We start from the raw sequence: 12,063 nt of genomic DNA, 5'->3' as shown, positions 1-12,063 counted from the left end.
GACACACACACACACACACACACACACACCAACCGACTGTTTCCAACTGACTCAATTTGACATGTCTGGTTAAATTTCAGTGTCATTCAACAATGTTAAAGTGTCAGAGGTTTGTTTTTCCTGTCTGACCTGTTTCGTGTTAATGACGAGTTTCATTATTAAACACATCCGGGAAATGCTGCCTGAATACCAAGATACCAAATGACAGTGAAGAGAGTAATCAGATTTCTTTCTTTCTTCCCCTTTTACTCCTGCGTTAAAGTAAATCATCTGTGATGGCGTTTTGAATTTATAAATGTAGGCAAAGGATAATTTTTTTGTTTATTTTTTTTTTAAAAGGCAAGTGGCTGTAGCTAATCTGTGCCACACAGGAGGAAGCATGTCGTTAGGTACTTTAGTGTGCGAAGTGCTCTTAGTTTAAATACACGTTTGATAAGTTTTGTGTAAGGCTTTGAACGCTCCTCCCTGACAAGAGCGGATACATGAATGTGTGCAACTCTAAAGGATGTGGTCGACTGTGAGATGAGGAAGAAAGTGAGGAGGAAGGAGTACACTGAACTCTCAACACGCTTCCTGCAAACAACTCGCTGTAAAGGACCCAAACAAAGAAAGGACGGGTGTAAATTTGGATTATTTGACCGTTTGTGATTTTGAGAATGTGTCATGATTTGGTAAAGATGCACTGAAGAGAGAGAAACGATGGAAGTGGAGGAGACTGGTGAAAAAAGGACTTCCTGGTACGATACCTTTTGCATTTATTGCCTCCACCTTGGGCTGCTATATGTTACAAATTGGTGCTGAAAAATATCCCTGTTGATTAATCGTACTTCGTGTTCTAAGTGTAAATTTTCTGTTTGTCACCAGCATGATTACAAAACTGTTACATATTTGTACGACATTGTGGAACAAAAACTCATTTTAATGTACTTTGCTAGAGCACGGCGCATAAACAAGTCATTTGAATGTACACTGCCTACTTAATAAGTGTTATTTTGAATGTATCATACAATAAGATCCATTCCCTGTATTAATGTTTAATTTGTGCCCAGTAAGAGCTTTTCTTCTTTTCAGGTCCGGTGTGCCAGCAGAGGGACACTCAGTCCTCTGTGATCATGCAGGGGTAAGCTGCCACATCGGCTTTGGCTCTTGCAAAGCATTTAGCATTTAAAAAAAATTTATTATTGTCCTAAAAACAAGTCCAAGAAACTCACTTTCATACACTGCTGTCTTTAGAAGAAGAGAAAACAAGACCCGGCCCCTGAACCTGTGATCAGAATCTCAGAGGTGAGTAAGAGACTGAGACGCATCAACGCTGCTGCTTCATGTTCATTTCTCTGTTTCTCTGTAACGAACGGAAGTTAGTCAACCTTACCTTTGTGACCACAATGCTGTGTGAGCGTTGTGTTCGGCTTTGCAACCATGGAAGTTTTTGCGAGTCTATAAATCGAGTTTGTCTCATTTTCTTAAATTCCAGCTTATGTCGGTTTATTTTCACCTTTCAGATATTTTTTATTTATTTATTTTTTTTTGCCAGCTGTACATTACATCATCCATATAATCCGAGGCTTTTTATTGATGCTATTAAAGTGTTGCTTGCAATTAATACACAGCTGATGTGGTTAATGTGGCAAAAAGAAATAGGCAGACATCTTGCAATTTCACTATAGAGGCACACTTTCAACCTTCTTCCTCTTTGAAAGACACACAGGAAATGAGAGATCTGCACCATGCAACATCTCGCCTCTCACCATCTTTGTCTTTCCACTTTCCTGAACTCACGTGTACCTCGAGTTGAGTTTTAACGTTTTAACATGTTTCAGGACGAGGAGGGAGAGGATGAGTGTGAAATGACGTCTGACCTGAAGGAATCGGAGGTGAGGCGTTCTTGTGTTCAGTTGTTTTAAAAGCCTCTTGTGCACAGTTAGGTTTGAATGAATGAACCACAGCTTGTGGACTATTTTGTGCAGATCTTAAAAATGTTTTTTTTGTTCACTTCAGGAGCCCAGTAATAAGAGGGTTAAACCTGTGGCAAAGTCCAATAGCCTGACAGGCGTCTTAAACCCTGTGAAGACCCCTGCTCTGAAGCGCATCGGCCAGTCTATTTCGGTAACAATGCACAAACACACTCGCAGTCCAGTCATACAAAGTGACCCGTGAATGAGTTTTGGGGTTTTTGTATAAGTCAGCTGCTCCTCTCTGTTCACAGCGGTCTATTAGTTTTCGTACAGAAGCTCGACCTTTGCCCACAGCCCCCCTGCGTTCACGGACAAAGGCCTCCTCGTTTCCACGTCGCCGCAACAGCCAGTGTTGGAGTGACACTGTGGAAAGTCACGATCTGACTGCAAAGGAAATCAAACGGCAAGAGGTGCGCTAAACAGAAATCTTGTTATTAAAATACCTTGTTACTATAGCAGAATATGTTTGGGGGGCCTGTATATGGGTCAAGCTGTGTGGCTGTGGTTGCCGTGTAGGCGGAGTAACTTGTACCTACTCTTCATTTCTGTGAAGCTGCTCTTCATGGGTATTATGAAAGAGGATGTGAGCTGGCACTGAAGGCTCAACTTCCTTTATTGAACAATCAGCTGTGAGAGCTCGTGTTGTCTATTTAACTGACTTCTTATGCAACTCAACACACAGTGTGCGTGTGTGTGCTGATATCTTTGTTATCACACTGGCAATAACGTGCGCATTCGTTAACTCTTTTAAATGCCCTGCAGGTCATATACGAGCTAACCCAAGGAGAGAGACAACTCATAGAGGACCTCAGTTTGGTTAAGAAGGTAGCTGCTCAACCTGAACAAAATATTTAATCTACTCACATGCATGCTTTTATATGCTAAATGCCCCGGGTCTATTCCCAGGTGTACTATGAGCCCATGTTGAAGTTGGACATAATGACAGAGAGTGAGCTTGGACAGATCTTCGGTACTCTGGACTCACTCATCCCCCTCCATCAAGGTAACTTTGTTTTTGTGCAACTTGTGCTGCTATCTCGAGCTCCACTTGTGCATCAACACACCAGCTCATTTCCTGAATATGAAATTCAAGCAATGAGGTGAAGTCTTGATAAAGTATAGGTTGTTGCAGTTCAGTGTAATTACATCACAATCTGAAATAGTTACAAGTAAACAGGAGCAGGTAAAGTAGTTTTACAGCTCATACCATGTATTAAATGTTATTTAGGTATAATTTGAATTAAAGGCTCTTTAAAAAATAAATAAATAAAAACGTCTACACTGCCCAGCCCTGAAAAGAAACTTCATAAAATGGGAAGTTGTATTTTTTTAATTAGTTTTTTTTAGAAGTGCCGTATTTTTATGCACACGACTTGTTTTTGAGCTGTAGTAATAGTGAAATAAGGTCAGCACAACTTGGAGTATCCTGTTTTCTTTTAATTCATATCAGATCTGCTGACTCGTCTTGAGCGACTGAGAGGATCAGAGAAAACGGTTGGAGAGGTGGGGCCAACTTTAATGAACTGGGTGAGTGAGAGAAGAAAAATCAACCTTCAGCTTCTCTCTGATTTTCCTTCTTAATCTTAACGTAGTCTAACTTCTGTCTTTATGCATGTTTCCATCTTTCTTTCCCCCTGACTTCACCTTCTTATCTCACTGCTGCGCACTCTTCCCATGCTTCTCTCTGCAGTTTCCTTGCCTGGAGGCGTATGTTACATATTGCTGTAACCAGGTGGGAGCCAAAGCTTTGCTGGACCAGAAAAAGCACGAGAAAAGAGTGGAGCACTTTCTGCGTCTGTGTCAGGAGTCCTCGTTCAGCAGGAAACTGGACCTGTGGAACTTCCTGGATCTCCCTCGGAGCCGTTTGGTCAAGTACCCTCTGCTGTTGAAAGAGATACAGAAGTGCACTCCGCCAGACCACCCAGATGAAGACACGCTGCCGGATGCTGTGAGTTGGGCTCCTACACAATCATTTACATCTGCAAGCATGTGAGAGAATTCACAGTTTAATCAGTGCCAGGTCTGCAGCAGCTGCAAAATACTGATATCCACGTTATCAAGATGGTTGTAAGGTGTTGCTTTTAAATATAAAGCCTATAATTTTTACAGTCTAGCAAAGAATCCTCTTTTTTGTTGCATCAGATGCTGTAAATCCAAATTACTAGGTTGCATATTCACACATTTCTATCTATCAGTCTTCAAGTACGTTAAAATACAGTATTTCCTTTTCTGCGTTGCACAACAGTGCCTCCAGATGGCAACAAGGCCAATTATTAATTTTTACCAGTATATTCACTAATTCGGCTCATCACTTTTACATTTACAGTTTGCAAAAGCAAATAAAAACATGACTCAGCAGTTAGTTCTGCATTTAAGATGCCTGCAGTCTCTTTAAAGTTTCCTTTGATGGTGTTTGAAAGAGGATACTGTTGACTAAACAAATTATCACACCAAACCACTTAACCACTCATATGTTCTAAATATTCATAGTCATACTCTTTTGGCTCCAGCCCAGAATTTTAGCCCTACAAGAAGCAACAGGAGGAAAAGGACCCTGTGTTGATGACATATTAAAAAGTCTTGGTTCTGTTCAGTTGGAGTTGATCCAGAGCATCGTGGCAGAGGTGAATAAAAAGACGGGGGAAGCAGAGTGTCAGTTCTACAGGCGGGGCCTTTCCTACCTCGAAGAGGGCCAGAGAGTGCCAGAGATCCAGCAGTCCCGCTTCATCTACTGCCATGGAGAACTCAAGAACAATAAGGGCCAGGTAGATGTTGTTTACTGGTCTTCACACTTTCATAATTCAAACGAAGAGGCTAAAGTCATTTAAGAAGGGCAGAAGATGTTGGCTGTTCAGATTTGAGTGCTAGAAAGTTTGCTTCTCTGCCTTAGAAACTGTGTCAGCTGTTTGCACATTTCTCTTGATCACTTGTCCCCCGTCAGCGGCTGCATGTGTTCCTATTTGAGCTGGTGTTGGTGCTGACGAGACCAGGAGAGGACAGGGACGGTGGTCAGGTGTTTAACGTGTACCGGCAGCCTCTGCCCAATGCCTTGATAAATCTGGAGGAGATCCCAGACGGTGAGGCTGCTGGAGGGGGCACCTTCAGAGGAGCCTTCACAGGGGGAAACGATAAAGGTAATATGATCGCATAATCTAATGAATTCTGTGACACAAACAAAATGTCAGTAAGACATCCCCTGTGCTCTGTTTTAGCTGAAGTGAAACTTTCCACTCACCTTCCTTCTCCCTTCTCTTCTTTCCATCTTCTAGTGAAGAATTGTTTCCGCGTGAGCAGCAGAGGGCGCGCCAAAGCTCACTCGTACAGCCTGCAGGCCAACGACTCCTTCAGCAAGCAGCAGTGGATCACCTGTCTGCGCCAAGCCATCGTCCAGTCACGCGATAGGACAGCCCACACCAGCCAGTCACAGTTGTCTCCTCACCACGATCCCGCCCTGTATCACATAGCCGAGCTCAGCCTCAGCTCGGACACAGAAATGGCAGACCACACCAGTCGCTGACTGTCAGACTGATCGGCACGTGTACATTGACTGTCTGCGAATGATGAATGTGTTTAGATGTTTTTAAGTTTTTAGATGATATTAATGTTCTTTTTATTATTTTTTCCTGTCTGCAATTGCAGTGATTGCTGTATAAAGTGAGAACAGTACTGAATGTGAATTTACCAAAGAAAAAATTTGTTTTTGAGTTTGTATAATTAATAAACTGACACGTAAAAGATTGTCGAGGCACTCGTGGGAAAGTACACAAAGACAAGTCTAAGTATAGCCAACAAGATCTACAGAGAAAAGATTAGAGCTGATTATCCTCCATCCCTCCCTCTCGCACTCTCCATCTCCCTCCTTCTCTCATTGACACCGGTGACAGGACAGGGGCGAGAGGTAGACTTTCAGCTCTAGCCAACAGGCACACGGTGAAACAGTAGACGTCCCCTTATGCATTTTTAACAGCTCAGCAGATGATGGGAACAGTTTGGTTGGGACAGTTTGTCCACAGATAGAGTGACCAAGTGATCAGGTGAGTCCGGACCGCTCTGTGTGTTTGTTAGTCCTGCTACATTTGACCGGCTTTATTTGCAAAGTTACTTTGTTTGCAAATAAAGTGTTTACTAGTTACCTCCGAAAGTCAGTAACGTTTGGCAGGAGACGCCTCGTGTGTGTGACTGGTGTGTTATTGATTACATAACCAAGTGTTTTAATGTGTTCTGTTGAGCTGAATCCAGCTCGAGTGATATTTCCAAAAATGCTTTTCAAATTTGTTTCAAACGTGACATGTTCATGTGTGGATGCAAACTTTCTGTGCTCTCGTGCGTGCCGTAGTAACGAGACAGTTGTGTAATGGATCAACTTCATCTATTTAAGAGACGGGTTTAGCGTCAGAGACGGTCATTCACAGAGTACTTTTTTTCTTCCCTTCAGCTGTAAATGTCATTTTTCTGAAAAGGAAAAAGTCCTCCATCATACTTCATTCACCCAAGAGCTGGATTACATGTCTTGTGAGACAGATTAGGCCTGTGTGAGACCACCGCGTCCTGCTCACCTCTGAGTCTGAATGTCAAATAAATTAGGAAGAGCAACTTTCCCCATCTCAGGCGCAAACCATCTGGCTAGGATTTCTTTGGGAAGACCACCTTTCTATCTCAGGACCCATTCTGTTAGCGACTTTAGCCGGTTACTAGTATAAAAGGATGCCTGGAGCCAGCAGTGTCAGTGGGGAGGGCTCTTGTGAAGCTCTGTGTCGGACCCTGGTGTCTCAGAACGGCCTCCAGAGAGAGACGACCGACATCTCCCAGTCTGTCCTCTACACATCGCTGATGGGCCTGCTTCTGGTCGCTGACAATGAGGTGTGGACAACACAGGAAAAATATGGCTTTAATATATCCTCAAACTTTTAAAAGCTCTTAAAGTGAAATTTTACCTGAGAAAAATATAAGCACAGACAAAGAAAGGTGTGAAGTTGTTAAGGGAGAATACACATCAACACACACATGTTTAAACACCTGTCAGCCCTCGTTGGTCTCTAATAGGATGAACTCTCGAGGCTGACCTCCTTTTAGTCTCTTCTGCTATGCTAATGAGATAAGAAAGCTAAATCTGTCCTGCCAAAGTTAAACACACTGACATGGCGGGGTCGAGGCAGACAGTCACATGGAGTGCCAGCACATCCAGAGGTCACGTAGTAGGACACACACTGTGTGTTTTGAAATAAATTAACAGTGCTCTGTATGGTGCTTGCAGATCTGACAGATCTGTGGTCATCGACTTCCTTTTGTTTTTTAAATTTCAGAAGGAGCAGCTCACCTTAGGAAGAGGCAGGACTGGCCTTAGAAACATAGGAAACACCGTAAGTAAAGATGACAGATGAAACTCTTAAAGGGCCTCTGAAATGAACATTATTTGACATCACTTTCCCTTTTTTCTTTTCTTTTCTTTTGGACCCAGTGTTTTCTAAATGCAGTTGTCCAGTGTTTGTCTCACACATGTGGCCTGCGGGGCTACTGCCTGCTCAGATCTTACAAGCACGAGAAGTTCTCCAAAGAGGAAGCTAAACTCATGGAAGGTGCATTTCCTCTCCTTCCTGTTCTGTCTTGACTGTCTCTCCTCCTGTGTTAGATTTTCACGTTTTCTTCTTGTTTCTGTTTTTCTTGCCATGCCAGCTTTCTCTAAGGTGCTGTCGGGCCTTTGGGATGTAAATGAAGGAGACAAAGTTGTAAATCCTCGACAGTTTTACAATGTTTTCACAGAAGCAGTGCCTTACTTCAGTGGTTACAGGTGAGGATATGGATTTGTTTTGTGGGGAGGGGGTTCTGTTTTGCCTTTCCTCAAGGTTAACAACTTTTTTACCACTTGTGTGTAAACTGTTAAACTCCTTCTGTTAATTCTCTTGTTCCACTTGTACAGATTTTTTATTCTTGTGAAGAACTAGTTGCTTGAAAAAGTGAATAATTTTTTCTGCGTTCACCACAGTCAACAGGATGCTCAGGAGTTCCTCAGGTTCCTACTCGACAAGCTGCATACCGAAATAAATCGCAGACCATACGTTAGACGAGCCGGGAAGGAGCCGGAACAAAAATTTGCTAGGTTTCGGTGTGTATGTTAAAATGAATAAATCTGTCCTTAAAACAGTGATTACCTGCATGTGAGCACATTCTGATCATTTTTCTTTTCCTCCCCTAGAATATCTGAGGAGGCGGCTGTCATGTGGAAGAAGCACTTGGAGAGAGATGACAGCACAATTGTTGGTGAGGAGAGCCAGTCCAGTCAAATTCATCCATTATTTTTATCCCCGTTAAAGCAGACCGCTGATCATTCTGGTCCCCTCTCCCTACAGATCTGTTCTCAGGCCAGCTGCGGAGCTCACTGCATTGCTCAGTCTGCTCTCACTACTCCAACACGTTTGATGTGTTCTGCGATTTGTCACTGCCCATCCCCAAGAGGAGTTCTACTGGGGAGGTCACGCTCAGGGAGTGTCTGGACCTCTTCTCTCAGGAGGAGAAACTGGACAAGGAGAATTCGCCAGTAAGTTAAAGCGATGATTGTCGAATCTCAGCAACTGTCTGGATCAGCAATAGTGTGATTAAAACATATCGACACAGACACTGTAAGCAAGGAGATGATTTAACACAGTTTTGATCCATTTATAACCTACACATATCATTACGTTTTTTTGTCTTTATTCTATATAAAGATCATAACATATAGATGTGTGAAAGAAGTCAAATGGCTTGAACAGTAAAGCTACTTTCAGCTGCTCTCTTATTTACATGGGGGGTAATAACAGCAGGTAGCTCCAGATGTGGCAGATGTTTTTACACTTCCTGTCACAAGCCCAAAGGGATTTGTGTCCCCTCCCGGGATCAAACCGGGGAGTTGGGTAAACTCCAAACGACTAATACAGTGATCTCATCAATATGAAAACATTTCAAAGAAATGCAATCATCTGGCAGAGGAAGCAGAAGCAGATAAAAGAAACAAAAAAACATTTAATTTCATAAACAGTGAGGCAGATGATGAGAATTCTCGAATTTCTTTCTGTCATAAGAACGTCCAACTTAAGTGCATCTTAGTTATTAGTGGCACACTAAACAACACTGCATCAACAAGCACATGCTCCTTTGTACTTGATATATACGCCGGACCCTGTGTGCACGTGTAAGGTATGTTGTGTTGAGGTGTGTATATGTGTGTTTATACATTCTTCAGATGTGCGAGAGGTGTAACAGGCGTACAGAGTGCACCAAGCGGCTGTCTATCCAGAGGTTTCCCCAGGTTATAGTGATCCGTATCCTTGGCAACAACTCTTCCACTTGTGATGCTTTTAGGCGTGTGATTTTAATCTGCACAGATGTGTGACGCTAATAATACTTAACAGTCTCGATAAGATCTGAACCGTTTCACGACGTCAAGGTGGTCCATCAGTAAAAGCACTATATATGTGTCCTTCCCACTCACCCACCTGGACCTTGGACCATACGGACCTGTCGACTGTGGTAAGAGAACCGAGCCTGTCTGATCCATTCATGCTTGACTCAACCCGATGTGTTCTTCTATGCTGTATTTTCAACAAAAGGAGCTAAAGGTTGAAGCAATAAAATGTGGAAGAAAACTTGGGCTTTTAACTTTTTGACACAAGTGGGTAGAGCGCACTACAAAACCGTTTTAAGAGCTTGTTCTACATGATTTTATTTTGACAAATGGCTGGTGAGAGAGAGGAGAGAGAGAGTTAGAAGAAAAGGCATAAATCAGCTGCAAAAAAAGTTTTTAGCTGTGAACTATGAATCTATTGTTTTAAGCATAGGGAGGTTAACATGATGATTCACTGACTCAAACCATGCATTGTAATAGAAATAAAGGAATATTGGGATATACGCAATCATATCCTAATTTAATCGCTTGCAACAGAGATTATTCCATAAACTGCACATCTGGAATTCTGACACAATACAGTTCTGAACCCTGGATTAAGTAACTCATTGTATTTATGTTACTATATAATTCTGGATCTATGTTTGTCCCCACAGGCTCAGTTCTGTATGATTTATATGCAATATGTAACCATGCTGGGACAGTAAACATGGGACATTACACAGCCTGCTGCTTAGATGAAAATGGCTGGTGCTTCTACAATGATTCCAGGTGAGATATCATTTAGTTTTACACACAATATAAACATATTTTGACAACTGTACATCAAAGGTGGTCTATATATTTGAGAAACCCTGCTTATTCTGTATTAAGATATGTTTGCATAAACCTGAAACTTTTCCCTTCATCTGCCCATTGACAGTGTGACTCCACTCACAGAGAACCAGCTTCAGACCAATCAAGCCTATGTGCTGTTCTACCAGCGCAGCAACAGCACCGCCACCGTCAGGAAATAGACTGGCTGCCAAGCAGCCAATCAGAGCAACTTTACCTCCAGTGTCCATAGAAACGAATAGACAGCAGTATTGTGCGCTGACATCTGCAAACTTCTCATACTCGATGAGCTTACCCTCAAATGAACTGAGGAGGAGGAGAGCGGCCGTGCTCAGTCTAACAGGGCTTGAAGACATGGTCCTCCCCCTAAAAACCGTAGAGATGCTTTTCAAGTGTCTCACTAAGACACCTCAGACAGACCATAGCCTTAAGAGTCTCTGTGCCCTAGTTCTCAGGCATGAGCGAGTGACGTGCTTAGAATGATGCAGAGCTCTTAATGTAATACAATCATGACTCATGCTTGTTATGATATTGTGCAACATTTTTTTTGAGTTGGGACATACAAATATACGCAAAAGACTTGTTCCCTTGGGTGAAATTACAGTTTGTGGATTTTTGTAAGTGAAAATACATAAATAAAAGCCCTGCAGAAATCTCTAAATAAAATCAACCTTTTTCAAATGTCAGTCTACTTTTTGTTAAATGTAAAAAGTTATGCAGCGATCATGGAAATGTTCAGTGAATAATAACGCATTTTATTTCAGGTGCCTGTCAAAACACTCGAGGTCATCTCACACAGAAGAGTTAAAACTATAGTAATAAACTGACAAATACCCATCAAGTTAATAAAAACAAATCTACAATATGCAAAATTGTTGAGATCAGAGGATTCATATTAGACGTGGAAGACCATCAGAGTGAATATGCCACTTTTAAAGAAGCGTGTCTGGTGGGATGGAATTCCAAAGGTGGTGAGCAGAGTACTGAGGCCTCTAGACCCCATGGTAGTCAAATGGCAGGAAATGGACAGTAAGAAGGAGGGAAGAAGAAGAGTGTGAATTGGTTTGCTGATGTGCAAAAGAGGTAAAGAATCTTGAAATCAGTACGATTTTTAAGTGAAAGCTATTGGAGCTGCTGAAGAGCAGGTGTGATTAATGGAAGGAGTTCTGGTGATGGTGTGAGCAGCAGAGCTCTAGACTTGCAAGAAAAAACAAAAAGAAAATCGTTACAGTAATTAATGTGGGACGTAACCAAGGTGTGAACAAGTACTGCAGTGTTATTAGGTGTGAGAAATGGACCAAGGTGATTGATGTTACAAAGATGAAAGTATGAGGATGTTATACTCTTGGCCTGAGTCAAGAGGGAGGGAGAAACTGAGGAGTTGTCAATAGGGAGGGTAAAAAATTACATTTAGACATGATGGATTTGTTGCCAATGAGGAGAACCTCAGTTTTATTAATGTTCAATTTGAAAAAAGCTGCATTTGATTTGAGTCAAATGCAGAAGGCTGTGGGTGGGAGAGTAATGGTAGGTTTGTTAGACAGGTAGAGTTGCATACAATCAGCATAACAATGGAAGCTGATATTAAATCTATGAAGGGGTCCCAGGACAGATTCTTGGGGGACACCAGTAGTAAATGGGATTTATACATTTTTTTATTAATAAACTGAGTGCTGCTGGAGATATAGGATTTAAAACCCAAGTTCAAATAGGATGAGAATGATTAGTCAGCTGGGAAGACTAACCAGACTGGAATGGTGCATATGTACAAATGCATTCATATATACACACCCATTTTGTGTGTATTCAAACTATAAACATACTGATCACCTATGGTGATTATGGTCACCATAGGTTGACATTCCTATACAAATTAGTAGTGCAATACCTTAA

The 12,063-nt window shown here is 42.0% G+C and overlaps 2 protein-coding genes across 3 annotated transcripts; both read left to right on the top strand.

Moving 5' to 3' along the window:
* Positions 1-40: 40 nt before the first annotated feature.
* Positions 41-5,692, top strand: arhgef3l (Rho guanine nucleotide exchange factor (GEF) 3, like). 2 transcript variants are annotated; one of them, XM_084916499.1, is made up of 13 exons: positions 41-737; positions 1,072-1,120; positions 1,237-1,284; positions 1,821-1,874; positions 1,999-2,106; positions 2,207-2,365; positions 2,718-2,780; positions 2,862-2,958; positions 3,406-3,482; positions 3,646-3,903; positions 4,550-4,720; positions 4,897-5,089; positions 5,225-5,692. In XM_084916499.1, the coding sequence occupies exons 1-13, from the start codon at positions 700-702 to the stop codon at positions 5,470-5,472; spliced, it is 1,563 nt and encodes a 520-aa protein (XP_084772625.1). In that variant the 5' UTR covers positions 41-699; the 3' UTR covers positions 5,473-5,692. The 2 variants fall into 2 exon arrangements, with proteins under 2 accessions (XP_084772625.1, XP_084772624.1); XM_084916498.1 differs by having other exon boundaries at positions 1,234-1,284.
* A 61-nt stretch (positions 5,693-5,753) lies between these two features.
* usp21 (ubiquitin specific peptidase 21) lies at positions 5,754-11,471 on the top strand. Its single transcript, XM_084916500.1, has 11 exons — positions 5,754-6,815; positions 7,259-7,315; positions 7,414-7,531; positions 7,629-7,743; positions 7,939-8,058; positions 8,149-8,213; positions 8,303-8,490; positions 9,175-9,253; positions 9,354-9,461; positions 9,993-10,107; positions 10,259-11,471. The coding sequence occupies exons 1-11, from the start codon at positions 6,660-6,662 to the stop codon at positions 10,350-10,352; spliced, it is 1,215 nt and encodes a 404-aa protein (XP_084772626.1). The 5' UTR covers positions 5,754-6,659; the 3' UTR covers positions 10,353-11,471.
* Positions 11,472-12,063: the final 592 nt, after the last annotated feature.

Source organism: Perissodus microlepis, chromosome 20, assembly GCF_051167445.1.
Source record: "Perissodus microlepis isolate ML-2025 ecotype Zambia chromosome 20, ASM5116744v1, whole genome shotgun sequence".
Taxonomy (NCBI): Eukaryota; Metazoa; Chordata; class Actinopteri; order Cichliformes; family Cichlidae; genus Perissodus; species Perissodus microlepis.
The sequence above is the reverse complement of the archived record's forward strand: the minus strand, read 5'-3'. Positions and strand labels throughout refer to the sequence as shown.